Source organism: Sinocyclocheilus anshuiensis, unplaced genomic scaffold, assembly GCF_001515605.1.
Source record: "Sinocyclocheilus anshuiensis isolate Anshui unplaced genomic scaffold, SAMN03320099.WGS_v1.1 scaffold1240, whole genome shotgun sequence".
Lineage (NCBI taxonomy): Eukaryota > Metazoa > Chordata > Actinopteri > Cypriniformes > Cyprinidae > Sinocyclocheilus > Sinocyclocheilus anshuiensis.
Genome location: NW_015542555.1, coordinates 1,246,568 through 1,266,896, shown reverse-complemented (window position 1 = coordinate 1,266,896; position 20,329 = coordinate 1,246,568). Strand labels below are relative to the sequence as shown.

Below are 20,329 nucleotides of genomic sequence, written 5' to 3'. Positions count from 1 at the left end.
TAAACACATTTCATTACACCAAATACACAAAATAATGTTATTTTTAGCAGCATCATATGACCCCTTTAAAGAAATTAAATGTTTTTTTTAGAACCATTAAGATTTCCACTTTCACTAATTAAACCAAATATAAATTAAATAAATAAATTGTAAATAGTACAATTAAATAGATCATTAAAATATAAATCATTTAAATTTAAATGTATACAAACAAACACAAACCCCAAACATTTCTGTCAGGGCATTATCCATTAATTTTACGGACATTTCCATCAACTGTAAAACACAACGCAATGCAATGCAATGCAAAATTCTAAATATAGGTTAAACACCTGTAAAAAATCAATACAGAAAATTCCTTTATATTAATACCGTACATTGTGGCCTTTTTTTTTTTTTTGACAATACACATTTTTTGGAGTGTATTTATGCATTGTGTTTAAATAATTGTAGTATTGCTTTTATGCCTTTCATTTAGGCTAATTTAAATAAGAAATGTGTTAATGGACTTCACACCAAGAATGACAAGTACAAAGATAACTATAACGCTAACTATATTAGTGATCACACCACAGGGTGATAATTTTTTTGTTTATTTTAATTGTGCGCTGCCGTTTTGAATGCTTCAACAATATTGTTCCTCTGTGCCGTCATATCTTTGTGGTTGTGGTGTAGACTTCACTATTCTCATAGAATTAGAATGATTATTACAACTTTATAGTTACGGACATAGTTATACTTAGTGTTATAGTTATTGCCGAATGGATTTTTACAGTAAAGGTTAAGGTTTAATTGTTGTAATACAGTGAAAATTACTATATGGTAATAATAGGAATCTAATGAGAATCATCAATGAAAATAATGGTAATTACTGAAAAAGTAAAATGGCTTTATGGTGATGAAAATAAGATTACTTTTCTTTATGTAAAAAGACATTTCTCATTTTTACGTTTTCATTTTGGGATGAAATGTTACCTGGTCATGTTGTCATGCGATTAATTTTTTTATTCAACAGTACAAGAAAACTAAAAAATAGTACATTTCGGATTCAGAAATCATGCCTGACATTTACCTTTCACTATTTTTCACAAAAACACATCCAACCATCAGACAGAAGAAATAAGCGGGCAGGAATTTGGAGGATCAGGTGACTGCAAGGAAATACAGCATGTTGCGTTTCTGTTGCAGGTCTTGTATGTGGTGCTGTGGTGCGCTGTGTACTCTACCATTCACATGTACCTCGATGGCAGCACAGCAGAGTTCTGGGTGCTCTGTCTGTGTGTCAGTCTGGTGTCCGTGATCCTCACCTCCGCCATCAACCTCATCTTCCACTACAGCAACAGAGAGGTGGGCTGTCACGTGATCACATCACTCGCTCTTTCTTGTAAAAACAAACCCGTATTCCCTTTTAATGCAGATCTGATTGTAGCTGAGATTAAGAGGTGCATCTGTTTCAGATCAACATGAACACAGACGTGCGGTTGGTGGGGGTTAATGAGCACACGGTCAGACACAAGCTGCTGTTGGGAGTGGCTGACTGGGTCCAGAAATGCAGAGGAAACCTGCAGGTAATTACTCATAATGTGTGTTTACTGTATACTGTATCTCCACTCTTGTCAGCATGATCATCATTCATTGAATGGCCTTTTTGAATTGGGTGAGGAGTCAATTATGTTTTATGGCAGAAGGTAACAGGTTTTGATCATCACTGCTGATTGTGCGATGTACTTTGTACACATTTTATGCGATCAAGCGTGCCAGAAAATATTACTAATTAACCAGTATATGTGGCGTCTTACTCACAAAACTACATTTCCCATCATCCTTTGTGGCAGCATGAGAAATTTAAAGGGATAGTTCCCCCAAATATGAAGAAGTCAAAACTGTTTGATGTTTTTTTTCTTTTGCAGAATGTCTCAGTGTTATTTTTGTTCACACCGTGGAAGTCATTGTGTACCAAAATTGTTTGGTTATCGACATTCTTCAAAATATAATCTTTTGTGTTCCAGAGAGTAAATAAATAAAGTCAAACGGGTTTGGAACGACAATAGGGTGTGTAAATGAAGACAGAATTACTATCCCTTTAAATATAGATATGAAGCATAAGCTACAGTACACACCTACCAGCATCTATTATTGCTTACAATCTTCCTGGTTTTGTTTGGGAGTGAAATAGAGAAAAAGAAATATGGGACTTTAAACGAATGTGTCTATTTTGACCAAATTTATTTGCATGCATATACCAAATTTATTTGCATGCATGGTCTATGCATGCAAATAAATTTGGTCAAAATAGACACATTCGTTCAAATTCCAATATTTAATATTTCTTTTTCTCTATTTCACTCCCAAACAAAACCAGGAAGATTGTAAGCAATAATAGATTTCTGAATTTGTAAGCCAGAAAGTTGAGAGTGACGGTTAACGGTCTAGTGGTACTCTAGAGAGTAAAAGAGATTGTAAACTGTACTGTATAATCAGATAACTGAACGCCTTCCTGAGTTGCACCCTTATCTTGATTTCTTCTTCTGTAGTCTATCTGATGGAACTGATAATGTGTATAGAGCCATGAACAGACTTGTTTAACTGCTCTTCTGCTTGATCTTTCTTTCTGTCCGCAGCTCTTCTGTGTGTACTGGGACTTGTCCCCATGTCTGATATCTCTGACTGAAGCGTTGAACGACACGAGTTTTGTCAGGGATCAAGTACAGGTTGGCTTGCTTTTGTTCATTGATTTGTTCTTATGTTGATGCTTCAAGGGCTCCATAGAAAATAATCAATACACAAATGTTTTGTGCTACAAAAGCAGTGGTACATCAAACAACTGTAGAGCGCAGATTAAATCCAAATGTTGCTCTTCAACAGTTTACGGTTTAGTCTCACTCAGATAGGAAGACAAAAATGATGAGAGAACAGGGTTATTATAGTTAATGAAAGCTAAAAAAATGTTATGTTAACTGAAAAAAAAGTAAACTTGTTTTATTTCAGGTAGTTGACAGGCATCATTTCTCATTTTCATTTAGTTTGACTTGATGTACTAAAATAACAAAAATTAATCAACTACATGTAGACATATTTAAAACAAAAACGATAACTAATAAAAACGACAGGAAACCACAACAAAATGACTAAAACTGTAACTATAATTAACTAAAAATGTGAATAAAACTATAATAGTATGTCGGTGATACTAAAATAACACTGCAAGAGAAAGAAACATGTCACAAAGTTGCCCTTTCACCCTGCAGAACAAACTCAAGAAAAGAATGTCCCACCTAGTTCTAGTGACCGAGGTCACGACCCTGGATCCCGAGACTGGAGTACAGGACGAGGAGCTTCCAGAAGAAGAGCAGCCGCTGCTGGTGGAGGGACGAGAGCGAAGCGCATCAACTAGTCAACGGGAAGACTCTAAACTCACCAAAAACTTCAGCTTGATGCCTGACACCACTCTCTCAAATCAGGTGAAAAAATATCAATTATTCATATAAATAAGTGTCCCTATATTCTTACCAATGGTGGCTTGAATGAGAATTCTACATGAAAACTGATTCAGATTCAAATTGATCAAATACAACACATGGTAACAATAGAAGATTATAGTACTTTACCATATTTTTTCTAATATATTAGGAAATCCTTGATCATTAAGGCTGCATAATAATATTTCCCATCACCAAACCAACAACTGTCATTATAGGAAAATGAATTGGACAAATCAGGCAGGTCATCTGAAGGTTTAGCAGACCTCCTCCTATAATGTATTTGTTTATTTATATGGAAATGATGTCCCATCGTTTGCATAACCATTCTGATTGGTTAGTTTGTGCATCATAGGAGACTAGGCAACAAGACTCCTCTCTTTCATTTATGCAATAATTCAGTCACCTAGACTACTGAAGTTGATTAAAATAAATTTTTATTCATTAAATGCAACTTAATTATTCTCATAGGGGGGAAAAAATGGTAAAAACGAGAATTTTATTTGAGTCTTCAGTTGAATCGTATAGATTCTATAATCCAAGTAAAGACTATGCAACTGTTTTCTTCAGGTGATTGCTCAGCAGCTCCTGATGACCTACAGTGCACTTTATGTCAGACTGCTGGTCTCAAACAAGCTTCCTGCTCCTCCCCAGCGGCCTACAGGTGCAGGGAAAAATCATTCCACTTCCTGTCTGTGTCTGTGTGAGTACGTGGAGCTGAAGGTCCTGCGGTAGACAGACTATAATGACTATCAAATCTCACATTCAAAAGTATTAGTCATCCATTTCTCTGGGATGATTGTTTTGCTGTCAGTTATGATATAGTCACAGACTGTTCCTGCTGCTCTTGAAACTGTTATGATTTCATCTGTGTACTGAAATATATTTTTGTTTCCTGACTTGTGGTTCTCTATTTATACCATATGCTCTCCATGTGTGAAAGAATGAAGTGACAGTTGACAGTTCTTGTATTAACCAGACAAACTGACAAGACCATCAGTCGCACTGATCCAAAACCTTGCTCAACATAGCTGTATTTTTTTTTTAAATCATGACTTTATCTTTATGAGATTCTGATTACACTGTCTCAACCAGGTACAAAGCAACAAGTGATAAAAAGTAATCACCTCAACATTTATAAACATGGATTTTTGCAAATTTCCAGATGATACAGGATATATTGAACCAAGCAAAAATTTAGGATGGTCAAAGGACTTGAGTTTATCAGTACCTTCGGTACCTTTCGGTATTGGCTTTGTACAACAATTTGTAGTTATAAAGTTATTACAGTTTTTTTTAATTGGTTTGGTACTATTTTCACAAGCAAGTGGTACATTTTCAAAACTCTTAGTACAAATCAACAACAAATCATCAAAAGTGCACTTTTTTCAAACATTTCAGCATATTTTCCATTCTTTTAGTACAATACACACAATCACAAAATATCCTTCTCACTACACAAAATAAGTGTTTCATCTATATAAATGTTTCAGTCACAGTAACTGCCTTTCATGAAGCTCTTACGATCAAACTTTTCATTTGCATGACTTCTCATTCAGTTTAATACATTAGTCTATTATTTAATCTAACTCATCTTCATGGTTAATCAGTGAATCATTTGATGCATATATAGATATAGATTCAATAGACAGATGGCATCAAATACAGCATTTTACATTACATTATTCCATGTGATACTGTATACAGAAGTATTACCATGGTAAAGACATTATTGATTTTATGTGAGATATGCAAGTTAGGTAACGTAAGTGTATTTTCTAACATGACAGTTATTGCCTGTTTTACTGTATTTCAGCAACAAAGGTGATTTGAAACATGAATCTTGCATTGCTTGCTCTTGAATGAACTGATTGTTAAAAGTACTAACTTGAAAGAAGATCTTACTGTTGTGTTTTGGTGATTAAAACAAATGTTCTCAATACATATCACGATGATCTTGTGTTCTGAAACAATGATTATGTGGCATGAAAATATGTACAGCTACAATGAAATCATGAGATCAGGTTTTGAAAGAATGACTAGTGGTGTTAAAAGTGTGATCAGTTGTGTACACCTCACTTGTGAAAATAGTACCAAACCAATAAAAAAAAAAAACTGTAAACATACGTTTGGGAGGAGTACGCCCATCTAATTTCTAATTATTTCCAGGATATAAAAGCAACCTCTTAATTCTTCACGATGTCAGTTCTTTCGGCATTCCTCCTTCTCCTTCTTGTGTTTCTCCTCCATGTGTTTTGCCTATGTAATCATCAATAGGCAAATCAGAGCTCGAGTAGAACATCCTCCCTGAGCCCCTCCATAGCAGACAGCCAAAAACGGCTCATGTTTGCCAAGATTATATTAGTTAACTATGTTATTTAACATGAATTAACAATTAAAAATACTTCTTAATCATTTATTAATCTCATTAATTCATTTCAACATTTAGTAATACATTATTAAAATCAAAAGTTGTATCTGTTAATATTATTTAAGGAAAATGTTAACCCAAAAATGGAAAATTTGCTGAAAATGTATTCACCCTCAGGCCATTCAAGATGTAGATTTAGAGTTTGTTTCTTCATCAGAACAGATTTGGAGAAATTTAGCATTACATCACTTACTCACCAGTGGATCCTCTGCAGCGAATGGGTGCCGTCAGAATGAGAGTCCAAACAGCTGATAAAAACATCACAATAATCCACAAGTAATCCACACCACTCCAGTCCATCAATTAACCTCTTGTGAAGAAAAACGCTGCGGGTTTATGAGAAACAACTCTATCATTAACTTTAAACCGTCATGGTCAAAAAAGTCTATAATCTATTATAACACTTCCTCCAGTGAAAAGTCCATCTTCTGTTTTTCTGTCACATAAAAATCCACCGACATATTTAGAACTGTTTTGGTCTGTTTGGCTTGTAAATGGTACTTGATCTGTGCATATTTCTCTCCTGATTCCAATGGAGAAAACAATTTTATGGACAGAGGACTTGTATTTTAGCTGGAAGCAATGATCTGAAGTTAAAAATGTCTTAATGATGGATTTGTTTCTTATAAAACTGATGGACTGGAGTGGTGTGGATTACTTGTGGATTATTGTGATGTTTTTATCAGCACTCATTCTGACGGCACCCATTCACTGCAGAGGATCCATTGGTGAGCAAGTGATGTAATGCTATATTTCTCCAAATCTTAAGAAACATCCTCCTAAAGGTGAGTGAAGCATTCGGTTATTGTTAGTTAATACATTCGCTAATTGATTGGATAGTGAAAAGTGTCTCTGTATACAAAGTAGTTGGAGGGGTGGGGCTAAAAATAAGAGGGACTGATGATGTCAGCCAAATAGGAAAGTTGTTTAAGAGGCAGAGAAAGTTATTTACATATTGATGGAAAATTATAAAGGCAAACATTTTTGTTTGTTTTGAATAATGTGCACTGACAAATCATTCACAAAATGATTTTTGTGCATGTTTTTTAAAGTAAGGGCCATTTTTGATTTGTTATCTTAATCTGTGGTGAGCACAAGCAGTCGTTAAACATGAAATATGTGATTCTGCTGCTTTTTCACTTTCCGTGCGAACAGAGAAATTACTTGTCACTGGAAACTTGTCGTGTCTAGTTAGGACACTGTGTAAAGCGCGGGTCTTACGTAAGTCTGGTGAGGGGAGGACAGTGCAGGGAGAGCGGAGAGAGCCAGTGTGGCAGAGATAGGAAATGACAGTAAGGGTGTCAACATGAATCAAGCAGCGAGTCAGTGAATCAACACTGCACTGCTCAAAGCTCGGCACAAATAGCACTTGGGTATGCAATCCTAACCAACAGAGCGCAGCGGCTCCAAACAGCATAGCGCTGTGAGGGACGTGTACACCAGATGTAGCCCACCAACACAGGCTGTTAATCAGCCTTGATGGAGCTGTGGAGGTGATTGCTGGGTGAGTACATAGGCGACACAACACACGGCGTGAGGGTCAGAGCAGAGGAGACAAAACTGTGTTGAGGAAGACGGCAGGCCTGCGGTGTTAAATGATTACTGAAACGATGGGTCTCTTCAGGAGGCTAAACGACCATCTGCAATCTGGCCTGCTTCCTTCTTCTAACTCCATTCATCTCTCTTCTCTCTCACCACTTTCCATTTTGGATGAAATTCACAAAGAACACGCGCAGGGCATATTTCACCCCAAAATCAAAAGATACACATGAGAAATCACGTTTTAAAAATGAAGAAGACTATTTTAGGCAGTGTCATTTTAGTATTATTTATACACTATTACAGCATTTATTTGTAGTAGTAGTATTAGTAATTTATACACTTTCCCTCCAATATGTTTAAATGTGTGAAACACACATCCAGCGACCACTGTTTAATACACAAGTCAAATGCACTAGATATTACAATTATGGTAGCCTAAAACTTAGATAATAAATTTCAGCATAAGGATAATGAACAGCACTATATTATTATATTTAATAACATCACTTTAATATTAGTGCTAATTAATATTTATTCGTTTTAGTACATGCAACTTTTTGTTTTCCCCATCTAATATTTTAGGTTTATTTGCAATTAATTTCAAACAAAAACTTTTTATTGTTCTAGTTTTAATGATCAACAATAACACTGTTTACAGAACCATTGAAAAAAAAAAACGGCAAAAAACAACCCCCCCCCCCCAAAAAAAAACACTGCATTACAGTAAATTTTTTATGTAATACAATTACTATATTTTAGAATCTATATCCATTAGACTATAAATGAGAACTCAAAATTTAAATTTCAGAAACACATCATGGTAATAAACTTTGCTTACAATACAGAACAGTCCAAAAGATTAACATAACCATTTCCTCATTTTACCACAAAATAAATGAATAGTTTAAAACATAAAGTAACATGAGATGAAGACTCACATGACCAACATAATACTACTCACTTTTTCTCTGTAACCCATCTTCTATTGGACACTCTCACTCATGAAATAAATGAATCATAACTTTCTGCAAAAAGTGCATTTGGCATTTTCTGTCCTGTGCCGATGCTTTCTGATAGCTATCTTCACTCCCTCACTGTTATGGCCGAGCGTCATATTGAATTTGATCCACAGAGCGACAGATGCGCTCACAGATTGAGAAGAGCTGCAGCCCCTGGGCTATTACTGTATGCCACGCAATAGATACAATATGTAAATGAGAGGATTTTAAGAGACACTGGCGCCCTCCTATCAGTTTATCAGTGATGTGATGTGGAGATACACTATAGCTCCAGTGACACAAGGGAAAAAGATTCAGAGATGGAGAGGAAAAAACAGGGCAACTATAAATAGCACCTCTGAGACAAAGAGAAAGGCCAAACGCGAGAGAGACAAAGGCAGAGAAAACACAACGCAATCGATTCTTGCACAACCAGGTACTCCGCTTTAATTCAAATCACTGGATTCTTACACAGCAAATCAATGCTTGGTCTCATTAAGAGGGCAAATCTCACAAAAACATGTCACAATTCACGTCCAAAATCAAAGGAAAGAAAAATTAAATAAACCTACCGCATTTACAAGCTTAGAGAAACCGTGTGCAGTAACTATAGGCAATCAGATCTCAGCGGCCATGTTTATAACAATAAAGCATTTGCTTTATATCACAACTGTGTGAAAAAGCATATTGCTGGGCTGATTATAAACAGGAGCTAGGTTCACATCAACTGTACAGTGTTTGCACAACTTTAAAACACCAAAATGAAATGTATCCGACAAGCTTGTCTTATTAACAGACAGGATTTCTGTTGAAACTATGCTCTCTTAGTTAGAAAATGAGGGTCATATTTTTAGACGTAGCCCATATAAACATGACCGTGCGCAATCACACCTCTAACAGGCATAAACCATACACCAGAAGTCATTCAACAAACAGTTCAGCGAAACACTTGCAATATGCTGCAAGTCATTTGTTCAAAAATAGATCGAGAAATCGATTAAAGAGAGCAGGAAAAGAACGATATGACGCAGTTCAAATTACATAAGCAAAATAAATACTTTTTAATTGAGTGACATGGCAGTAGAGGACAGAAAGTGTGTGCTCAAAATGGATGCAAAAGATGATTTTCTCCCGTCTTTCACATTTGGACACTTGTTTATCAAAATTGGCTGTTCTCTTTTCTAGTATTTCACTGAAACAATGAAGCTCATTTTACTCTCGGCACGACTGTCAAGCAAGAAATGTAGAAATCCTAAAGCTTTATACATAAATGAAAAGATCATCCACTGAACCAATCCAAATATGAAAATTCTGGCATTACCTTTATTTCCATGTTGTTCAAAATCTTTATGACTTTCTTTCTTTCATGGAACACAACATATAGCAGATTTTATTAATAAAAAAAATAAAACAAAAAAAAATAAAATAAAATAAAATAAATTTTGGGCACTATATTACAAATCTTGTAAAGCCAAATAATATATTTGACAATTTTTTAAACAATGTTTTTTGTTTAAAAAGTTCAACAGCCTCAGATTATGGAATATTCAACATTGTGGTCTATTTCTCCTTTTATGCTCCATAGAAAAAAGAAAGTCATAAAGGTTTTTGGACTGGCATGAGGGTGAGTAAATGACAGACTTTTCATTTTTGGGTGAACTCTCGTTTGAAAACAAAGTTTTACAGATTATACAGTCAGCGGATGGCACAAATGGGTGCATTTTTAAAGCAGTAAGAGATTAATTCACATACTGGAGTCCTAAAATTAAAATCTAAAACACTGCATCCATGTTTCAGTACTATATATATATATATATATATATATATAGGACCACTCTAGGATTGTTTGATTCTTTTCATTCAACCAAACCATTGAGCTAAATGCGTTTACCTAACAAACTACAGCTAACTGACAGCAGCATGTGAGGAGTTTCAATGAGGTCAGATTTGAAGCAAGTTACACTCTCATCTACAAAGAAGTGAGACAAACTAGCTACTTGCTTACTGAGCATTAAAAAGTGCATATTATCACATGCGTCATCAAAATATGCCAGCTGAGCAATCATCTGTGATGATTGACTGTTATCTAGGAAAGATAACCAAATATTTCAGCACAACAGTTAGACCAATGATTACATATTTATACATCAATAAATATAGAAGTATCAATTTAATACACAAATGAATAATTTAGGGTTTAAACAATAAATAATACACTAGTTCACAACACACAAATCTCGTGTTCCTTCAATGAAGAGCCAATTTACAATAGTCAGTAATGAAGTAATAATTTCACCCTAGAATACATTCTTTGAACACCTCTGAACTGGATCGATTCGAGACCGGTTTGCAAACAAGACACTTGGGAACACTTAGGCCCAAGACATACACTACGCAAGTACATGAACACAAATGCTTTTAGCTATTTTCACATATTGCTGCATTGTAAACTTGTCAGCAATTTATAATCACACGCAAATACACATTGCAATTCTCAGTGTTGCCACAAGGGGTGCTATACATTAGTATAAATTGTCTTCTTCTGGGGTCAGTTTACTGTCATGGCAGAGTAACAGTTTGTTGAGGATCCTGCTGAGCTAGTTAAAGTTGGTTAAACTGTCATGATTTTTATAGTCAGCTACCACAATAAAGGGCCATTCACACAGAATGTGGTTTTGTGGTTAACAATGTTGGACATCGGGGCAAAAAAAGTCTCAGCATTAAAATTGTCATTTTTAAGAAATTCAAACAACAAATACAGTTTTGTGGCTCTTTAATGTGTCATGACACTGCTGTAGCGCCTCAGTTTAAGCGGCATGTGAACCGATCGTATTTTTATATTTACTTATAGGGGTCATATGATGCGAATTCAATTTTTCCTTTCTCTTTGGAGTGTTACAAGCTCTTGGTGCATAAAGAAGATCTGTAAAGTTGCAAAGACTAAAGTCTCAAATCCAAAGAGATATTCTTTTGTAAAAAAAAGGCTAATTCTAACACGCCCCCACATGTCTACGTCACTATTTGGGCGGCGTTATGCAACTCTTCCCACATCTTCACGCAAAGAAAGAAGGCGTCACTTTTATTAAATGTTCTTTTTAGCAGCATCATATGACCCCTTTAAAGCACGAAATAAACATGAATGAACATCAGAAGGTATTTTATTTAAATCGCGGAAAGACGTCAATAACCAATTTTTCAAGTTTAAATCCACCAATGTTAATCTACTCTCCTGTCTGATTTGTTTGTCGGACAAAATAGCGGATTCTTTGTTATGATTGGTCAGATCACCTGCCAATCAAACTCCCTGCGAAGGGTCAATTGCACCACTAGTAGTGCAAAAATTGAACATGTAGTTAAACTAAATGTTCAAAAGAACATTTATTTCTATTTTCTATTTTGTGTATAAAATACAACAGACAAACAGGTAAACCAAAAATGATGCTAAAGTAGCATAATGTAAAATTTGTTCAGCTAAAATATCGCAAGGAGGCTCGTTGCTGAAGAGATACCCAAATTTAATTACCCAGACTTGATTTTTGGTTTGGGTTTTCAGCTAAATGAAAACTTTAATTATGAGCATCACTAGCTTTAAATATGTACAACAGAACTGCATGCAAGCAACGCATTGGCCAAGCATTTGCATCTGTGTTTGTGTACTGCGTAGAGTAGACTTCTGGCTTTGGGTTTCAGAAAAGAAACCACTGAGTATTCAATACTGATATACACTCTTCTGAACCACACAACAGAAATTCCTTTAGGTGAAATTCCAGTTCTACTATAATGAAACTTATTTCAATAACCTTTTAGTCTTTCGACTTATTCAATACATTATTTTACACTTTTCAATACTTAGCATATAGAAAACAATTTAGCCACACTTTCAGTAACTAAATTTGTCAGTTCATCCTGCAAAGAAATATATATATATATCTTTATAAACAGATAAATGGCACAAATAATAGATGGAATGTTTTGAACATCAAAAAACACAAATATACCAAAATTATGTTCTTGTAATACGTGTTTGTTTCTTTTAAAAAGTAAAATTTTTGGCAAATTTCAAGAGCAAATGATAACACACCTGACCTGACTCAAGTCTTTAGTACGCTATATTTCTAACTACTGATCTGGCACAGGCTTTTGTTTAGGAGAAACAGGAAGTGTTCAGGTAGGTTAATGAGAGAGTGAGCGTACACCGCTTACAACATGGTAGATGCGCTGTGTTCCCCACGTTCGGATTTATCATACCGTCAAACTAATACATGGGCAAATGGCTGTAAAAGCGTATTTTGGACTGCAGATTAGGATGTGGTGGCTTGAGCGTCAGAAGTGTGCTGTGTGACAGAAAAAGCAGAATACCGACTGGAATGATGGCCTGGGGTCAGGATGGGAGGTGCGTCCCGCGCTGGGCTCTCTAGGGCTCCCAGTCGTCATCGTGGTGCTGAGAGGCGATGATGACCACAACGGTGAGTATGGTGCAGAGCACGATGGAGGCGATTCCCACCGCCAGACTGATGAAGGAGAAGTTACGTGCCTCGCGCGAGGCGATCTCTGCTGTAACCATATCGCCTCGAGCCACAGCCGTACGCACCTGAACAAAGAGATTCTATTTAGTGGATATCTAGGAAAATAGATAAAATACCCGTTCACACCAAATCTGAAGTTATTACATTAAATTCAGTTAAATTGTTTGGATTATTGTAAACTTAGATAATACAACATCACACTAAAATGCAGCCACTAGACAAAAAATATCCTATTTACTAGATATCTCGAATAAATCGATAAAATACCCGTTCATACCAAATCTGAAATATTAAATTAAATTAAATTGTTTGATGCTAACAAAACCCCTAACTGAACAGAATTATGTGTAAATCATTGTAAATGAGATAATACAATAAAGCAGCCACTAAAACAAATAGGACAAAAATATCATATTTACTAGATATCTCGAATAAATTGATAAAATACCTGGTCACACCAAGTCTGAAATTAAATTTAATTAAATCGTTAAATTAAACTGATGCTACGAAAATGTAATTGAACAAACACCAAGTCTGAAATTAAATTATTAAAAGAAATTAACTTGTTTGAAAACCTAATTGAACTATATTTTGTGTAATTTGTTTGTAAATTTAGATAGACAATGTGACAACGAAACGCAACCACACAAGTGACAAATAATCCTATTTAGTATATATCTAAAAAAAAATAGATAAATACCTGTTCATGCCAAGTCTGACATTAAATGAAATTAAATCGAATTATTAACTTGTTTGTTGTTAAAAAACCCATAACTGAACAAAACTGTGTGAATCGTTTGTCACTTTGAAATGTAACCACTAAACACATATCACATAAGAATCCTATTTAGTAGATATCTAGAAAAAAATGGATAAAAATAAAATGCCTCAAAGCAAGTGTGAAATTAAATTAGTACATTAAATTAAGTTTTTTTCATGTCAAAACAACCAAACTGAATGAAATTCTGTGTAAATTATTTACAAACAACCACTAAACAAATATGTGACTCTGGAGCACAAAACCAGTCTTAAGTCACTGCGGTATATTTGTAGCAATAGCCAAAAAAATCTTGTATGCGCCCAAATGCTCGATTTTTCTTTTATGCCAAAAATCGAGTCAAAAATCAAAGTAAAGATCATGTTCCATGAAGATATTTTGTAAATGTCCTACCGTAAATATATCAAAACTTAATTTTTGATTAGTAATATTCATTGCTAAGAACTTCATTTGGACAACTTTAAAGGCGATTTTCTCAGTATTTATATTTTTTTGCACCCTCAGATTCCAGATTTTCAAATAGTTGTATCTCGGCCAAATATTGTCCTATCATACAAATCATACATCAATGGAAAGCCTATTTATTCATATGATGTATAAATCTCAATTTAAAAAAAATTGACCCTTATGACTGGTTTTGTGGTCCACGGTCACATATGACAAAAAATGTTTTGGTAAAAATCTAGAAAAAGTAGATAAAATAATAATATAAAGTTTTATTTAAATGAAATTAAATTAAAACAAAAAATGTAACTAAATTAAATTAAATCGTTTGATGTAAAAAGTCGAATTGTGTGTAAATCATTTGTAAACATAGATAATATTCCAGACTTAAATGCAACCGTTTACCTAATGGTTTTATGAACATGTGTTTAATTCTTAGTAGTTCACTTGTGTGAACAGCCAGCATGAAACAGAAATGATATCCATGAGCTGATTCATATCTCAGCCCTGCTGGCATCAGAGCTTGGCCTGGGCTCAGTTACCTGCACGGCTTTGATGATGGCGATTATTCCTGTGGGCCAGAAGCAGCAGACGGTGGTGAGGACGGCGATGGGCAGGTAGTCGTGAGGAGGACGACGAGACTCCATCAGAGCAATGCCATTTGGCATATGCATGGCCATCTGGCCGGGTGCAACACCTGGATGAGGTGCACCGTTGGGCATGTAAGGCTGCGCCTGAGGAAAAGAAACACACAGGAAAGGCCATGCATAATTCCTATATCTTTACTGGACATGACAATATAATACTGGACAGGCATTATTTCCTTGAAAATTCCTTACATTTTTTCTTTAGCAGCACAGGAACTGAAATAGGGCTGCACAATCAAATCAAAATCAGAATATACCTTAGTGCGATTATCAAATCCATCGTGATTAAACACTATGTATTTATCATGTATGCCGGTTCAATTTATTTTCGCATAATTAACAATATTTTTGAGCCTTTCACAAGATTTGTAATGAGAAACCTTTCTAAACATGCTGTCTACTAAACATCAGTTTTCCACCAAAATTAAAGCTTGAAGGCTTAACATTTGAAAGTGAAGAAATTAACACATAACTATTAGTATTATAACATCACTATTGTAGTGTAAAATATTATCATAACAGTAATATTTTTAGTTTTCTTTTTTAATTACCACATTTTTTATTATTAAAATATCAAAATGCAGTTCAAAACAGAATTGCAATATATGACAAAATAATCTCAAATTAATTTTTTTAATAAATTGCAGCCCTAATCTTAAATAATTTATTTGGAGATGAACTAGTTTTTGCTATGGTAAAAAAGTTGGTACCGAGAACCATGAAATTTTACTGGTATCTAAACCTAAAAAGAAAATATCTATTCCACATTTACTATATCAGCCAAGAAATGTCGAGGTTTTACTAATACATTTTTCAAAATTCACTAATATTGGCAGATAAGAGTTAAATTCTGGATATATCAAGCATATCATCTCCTCTGGTATATTTCCAACTTGGAAAGTTATTTGTCCTCCAGGGATGCAAAGGAGTCACATCACATTTCACATAATCTTCTAAGTATAAGAGAATCTGTATACTTTATTTAAAGAGCAAGCCTATAATAACACTCAAAAAAAAACATAAAAATACATACTGTTAACAGAACCATTCATCTCCCTATGTTTAACTACTGTAGTATGTTGTATCCCGCTCTCATGCTATATACATCTGGATTATCCTGCGCAGTTTAAACATCTTTTGAAATGAATCCCCACTCACCCCTGTGCCTATGGGATAGACGGGCACGTAGGCCGTGCAGGGCTGCAGCTGGAGGGGGTATCCTGTATGTAAATAGCCCACTGGGGGATGAGGGACGGTACCCACTGGTCCGTGCGTCTGCACCGGGTATCCGTTCGGAGCTCCCTGGGGCCCGAGGGTGCCGCAGTGGAACTGGGTTTCTTGCAGGTACCCCTCTGATCCAGGAGGGGGAGGGGGAGGGGGGTAATTGGGCTGTGGGGCACAGCCAGGTGGAGGAGGATGTGGGGGCATGTTGGGGTCCTGGGCGGGGAGGTAAGGAGGTGGAGCCATCTGCATCATCGGCTGAGACATGGACTGCCTTCCCGCTGCCTCCTCCAATCCTGAGCCGTGACACAAACACAGTCATACACCACAAATATTTATAAGAGCAAAGGCCCGTTCACACCAAGGACGATAAGCACAAGAGAAGCTGCATATTTTACTTAAAAAGCCTGCCTATAACCATAAAGATAAAGTTCTAATTCTATGAAAATAGGGAAGTTTACACGACCGTTATAATGAAAACAACACAGAGGAACAATATTGTTGGAATCACCATCAGGATGATTTTTTCAAGCTGATGAACAATAAAAACATTGACAGCCAATCAGAATCCATCTGACTTTAAAAATCTCAAACATTTAAAGTGGTAGGTGACAAAACTGCAGCTGGTGCTTAAACGTAACAGAACCTTTTCGGTGGTGTGGATGCTAATACATTTACAGTTATAGTTATCTTCTTATTCGTGTTTAGTATTGAGAAACGGTGTGTGTGTTCGTGATGGTGATATTAGTAACATTGTTCTGCCATTAGAGACTGTTTTTACGAGTCAGCAGTAAAGACTTTTATATTGGAAAAATAAATGCTGTAAAGGAAGTTATTTTCACTTCCAACAACAGCTTGTACGCAGCCAACAAATGCACTGAGCAGCGCTGTCATCGGAAATCACCCTTAACAGATGAAAGGATAGTACAAGACTATCGGACATTGTTTTATTGTGAATATGAGATTGATCTGAAGAATCAATGCTGTATCAGATGCAGGTAATCACACTCGCTCTGTCAATCTCTATCATAATACTCTACTGTACATAATAAACTGCTTTTAGTACAGTAATACAATAAGCTTTTAATGAAGCAACTCAACGTTCCTTCGTTATCGTTACTAGTTCTAAAGTGACGTTTTGGAATTAGTAACAGAGGCTTGGGCTCAGCTGTTAAATTGTCAACTTTAGATTTGAATATGTGGCGGCAGGAAGTAGTTCTGCACAAAAGAGGGCTTTTAAAGACACTCCGTTGTTGTTTCTTATGCTTTTGCCATCAAACTGTTGTATAAGTGCAATATCACACTCGTAGACGAGAGATATGGCTGAATATCGGCACGCTGTGATTACCTACGGCACTCAGCCTGCTGTCTCGTACCTACAGCCGAATCACAGCCGTGCCGATATTTATGAGTATTTTGAGAGCGTTCCCTGCAGAAATATTTTGGTGTGATTTGCTCACCGCGACTCTCTGATTGGTGGAGTTTATGCAGAATTGTGGGAAAAGTAGTTTTTCACCAGGAATTTTGCTTTTAAATACAGGGGAAGAAATACACAGGGATACATATTTAATGCATAATTTTCTGAGCATATTTAAATAATCTTGTCTATTTGTGTACTCTTTTCTTTCTAACATTGTGCAGATTAGGTATATTAAACAATTAATATGAATCATTAATATACTTTAATTCTTTGTCTAAATAGTTGACAAAGAGATTAGTACTGTACAGATTGCAAGACATTGATTACACACTCATTACACAGAAATATTTTTTTTTATAAGGAAGTTTACTGATAGGCTAATCCAAAAGGTTCTTATATGTCTGCGTTATTTCAGAAAATCACGCTACAGCTTCAAGTGATTAGGGCCCTCCATCGCTCAGCACGATGAATCACGGACCCAAGGGACCTCATGCCTGAAATAGGGCCTCATACAACACCCTTTAAACCACATACTGCTATGTGCCTCTTCTCTCATGTAATGAAACTCCACACAGCCGTTTCTAATGTAGCCTATATGTTAAACACGACACTATCTATACCTGAGAGAATAACGAACACGACGGTTGTGTCTCAAATACTAGCGAGCTGCCTACACAGACAGCGTTTATGGTGATCATCTGCTAGTTTTAATTTTTCGAAAGGCACATATGAAGCCCAAAACGCTTAGCATATTAGATTATAACAAGCAAAACTGCAGCACACGACTATAGACATAAGGCTACGCGCTGATTATGATGCCTAGATAGGCAGCTCACTAGGATTCGACACACAGCCTAAATATGACTATATATAGATGAAATAAGGATGAACAATTAAAAAGGGGAAAAAGAAAAAAGATTAACAACAATATTCATGAATGGTCGTATAATAGCGTTTTAATATGGCATTGTCTCTCATTTATTTTATAATAAATACCTTTGATTTAAATGAGTCGCCCAGCTGCGTGAGCTGATTTAATTAGCTGTGGTATGACCAAATACATAAATAGACATTTTTACCGTGTTTTTCCGACGACATCTCGTTTATTTATCCGTTTCGACGATGTTCAGTTTGTCCCTCCAGTAATAAAACCCCAAATCCAACCAGTGCGTGTGTCAGATCACAACAGACGATGCTGATGATTTCTCCAGGCTAATTATAACGCATCTTCCAATGGTAATCCTGATGTATGCTGTGTAAAGCCTGGGTTATCTAGGTGTAAAAGCGACTGGATGTCTGTTGCTGCTTTTTTCCCACGTTCACACACTGCAACATCCAGAGCAGCAGTAGCAGCAGCAGCAGAAAAACAGGTTTCAACTAACGCATCTAGTTACACTGAATTAACCAGAGCGTCTTAAAGAGACAGCAGAACCACACTACGGCACCCATGCCGCACATATCATCACGTTAATATGATAAATTTAATAATACTAAAACTAATAAAGTATGTTTACAAAAAGAAATGAAGAGACGGAAATTTAAAACGGAAAAAGAAATTAAGAACGCCGAATAATGTGGTTACCATGGTAACTAGTTTCCGATAAACTACCATCGTTATTGTTACAATAAAACTGTGGAAACTTGGCATTAGCTAAAATTGACATTAAAATATTACAATCGCATATTGTTTTAAGGAGATACCATATTTATTTATGATGGTTTTACAATATAATACCTGTAACTGTAGTATTGTACTTTGGGTTGTATGCAGCTTTAAATATTTTTAAGTAGGCCTAAATCTAAAAATCAAATCTGATTCAATATATTTTATTTTTTCTGATTACAGTCCTGATTGATCTGAGGGCTAATTTATGATTTTTTAAATTTATTTATGAACTATATTTAATGATAAAAAGTGGGTGCAGAGGGTTAAGAGAGAGCAAAAATGCAGCGCAACCAGAATATATAAAGAAACATCGTGCATGACAAAAGTAAAATAAAAATAAATAAATAAAAAATGACAGCAAATGTGAGAACAGCGATGATATCGACACACAAACATAAAAGAAACACCACTGCAGTTAAAATGCTCACAATGCAAACACACTGTATAATTTCTAGTTTTTCTGACAATATGGATGAAACCAGTATTCCACATACAGCTCATTTTATTGCTGTACAGTTAGTTGCAGTTCATGGCTGATGTCAATCTCCATTTCATATTGAGATCACATCTTTGGTCAGGTATGAGGGGTGAATTACTCCTTCACTCTCACATTCATACTCAACTCAATGTAAACATACACTCAGTAATTCAAGTACAGTTTCTCAGGTCCATATTCTGCACGCTCTATTTTGTATCCAAATCAACACGCAAACACATTCTGCCTCTTGCTCGCTCTCTCAGTGTGTGTAGAGCGAGGCGGTGAACACAACGTCTCTGCGTATGGCCAGCGAGGCCCTTTCCATCTTGCTGCCCAGGACGGAGTCGCCCACAATGCGCGCAGCCTGTCTCACTTCCTTCAGGATCTCATCCAGCCTCTAGATGCAGCGTACGATCGTCCCCTCCTGCACATCCGTCAGCTGGGCAATCTCAGAAAATGGCTACCAAACACAAAAACATCAGCATTATCCCAATAAGGTCCTATTGTGAAAAATCTTTATACAAAGAGGAATTTTAATATAGTGACATTAATATCATTGCATTACAAGAATATGAATATTTGTGCAAAGTGCTATTATTAGAGAAGCTACATTTAAGATAAATAGATGGATAGATGGATGGATGGATGGATGGATGGATGGACAGACAGACGGATAGATGGATGGATGGATGGATGGAT

The 20,329-nt window shown here is 35.8% G+C and overlaps 3 protein-coding genes across 7 annotated transcripts in view; 1 reads left to right on the top strand and 2 right to left on the bottom strand.

Annotated features, from left to right (window-relative positions):
- Positions 1-4,798, top strand: part of tmem268 (transmembrane protein 268) — an 8,685-nt gene extending 3,887 nt beyond the window's left edge. For all 4 annotated transcript variants that reach the window (XM_016494042.1, XM_016494041.1, XM_016494044.1 and 1 more), the window contains exons 7-11: positions 1,189-1,347; positions 1,458-1,568; positions 2,622-2,711; positions 3,249-3,461; positions 4,050-4,798. In XM_016494042.1, the coding sequence (XP_016349528.1) occupies positions 1,189-1,347; positions 1,458-1,568; positions 2,622-2,711; positions 3,249-3,461; positions 4,050-4,214 (738 nt within the window). In that variant the 3' untranslated portion in view covers positions 4,215-4,798. The remainder of the gene's footprint in view (positions 1-1,188; positions 1,348-1,457; positions 1,569-2,621; positions 2,712-3,248; positions 3,462-4,049) is intronic.
- Positions 1,261-18,887, bottom strand: LOC107694357 (proline-rich transmembrane protein 1-like). Of its 2 annotated transcripts, XR_001634858.1 has the most exons (5): positions 18,566-18,887; positions 16,004-16,362; positions 14,741-14,932; positions 12,810-13,041; positions 1,261-1,331 (listed from the first exon to the last, which is right to left on the bottom strand). XR_001634858.1 is itself a non-coding variant. In XM_016494045.1 (4 exons), exons 1-4 carry the CDS (start codon positions 18,582-18,584, stop codon positions 12,865-12,867), a joined length of 747 nt encoding a protein of 248 aa, XP_016349531.1. In that variant the 5' UTR covers positions 18,585-18,886; the 3' UTR covers positions 11,947-12,864. The 2 variants fall into 2 exon arrangements, 1 of the variants encoding a protein (XP_016349531.1); XM_016494045.1 differs by lacking the exon at positions 1,261-1,331 and having other exon boundaries at positions 11,947-13,041; positions 18,566-18,886.
- Positions 18,888-19,565: 678 nt separating this feature from the next.
- Positions 19,566-20,329, bottom strand: part of LOC107694354 (helicase SKI2W-like) — a 35,837-nt gene continuing 35,073 nt past the window's right edge. Inside the window, 1 exon segment of the mRNA XM_016494040.1 lies at positions 19,566-20,090. Coding sequence (XP_016349526.1) covers positions 19,890-20,090 — 201 coding nt within the window. The 3' untranslated portion in view covers positions 19,566-19,889.

Bases quoted from the DNA above. Each gene is read 5' to 3' on its own strand.
- LOC107694357 (XM_016494045.1), bottom strand. The intron at 14,933-16,003 runs GTGAGTGGGGAT...TCTTTTCCTCAG, and splicing joins TCTATCCCATAGGCACAGGG to GCGCAGCCTTACATGCCCAA. The intron at 13,042-14,740 runs GTAACTGAGCCC...CTCTTTGTTCAG, and splicing joins CCATCATCAAAGCCGTGCAG to GTGCGTACGGCTGTGGCTCG.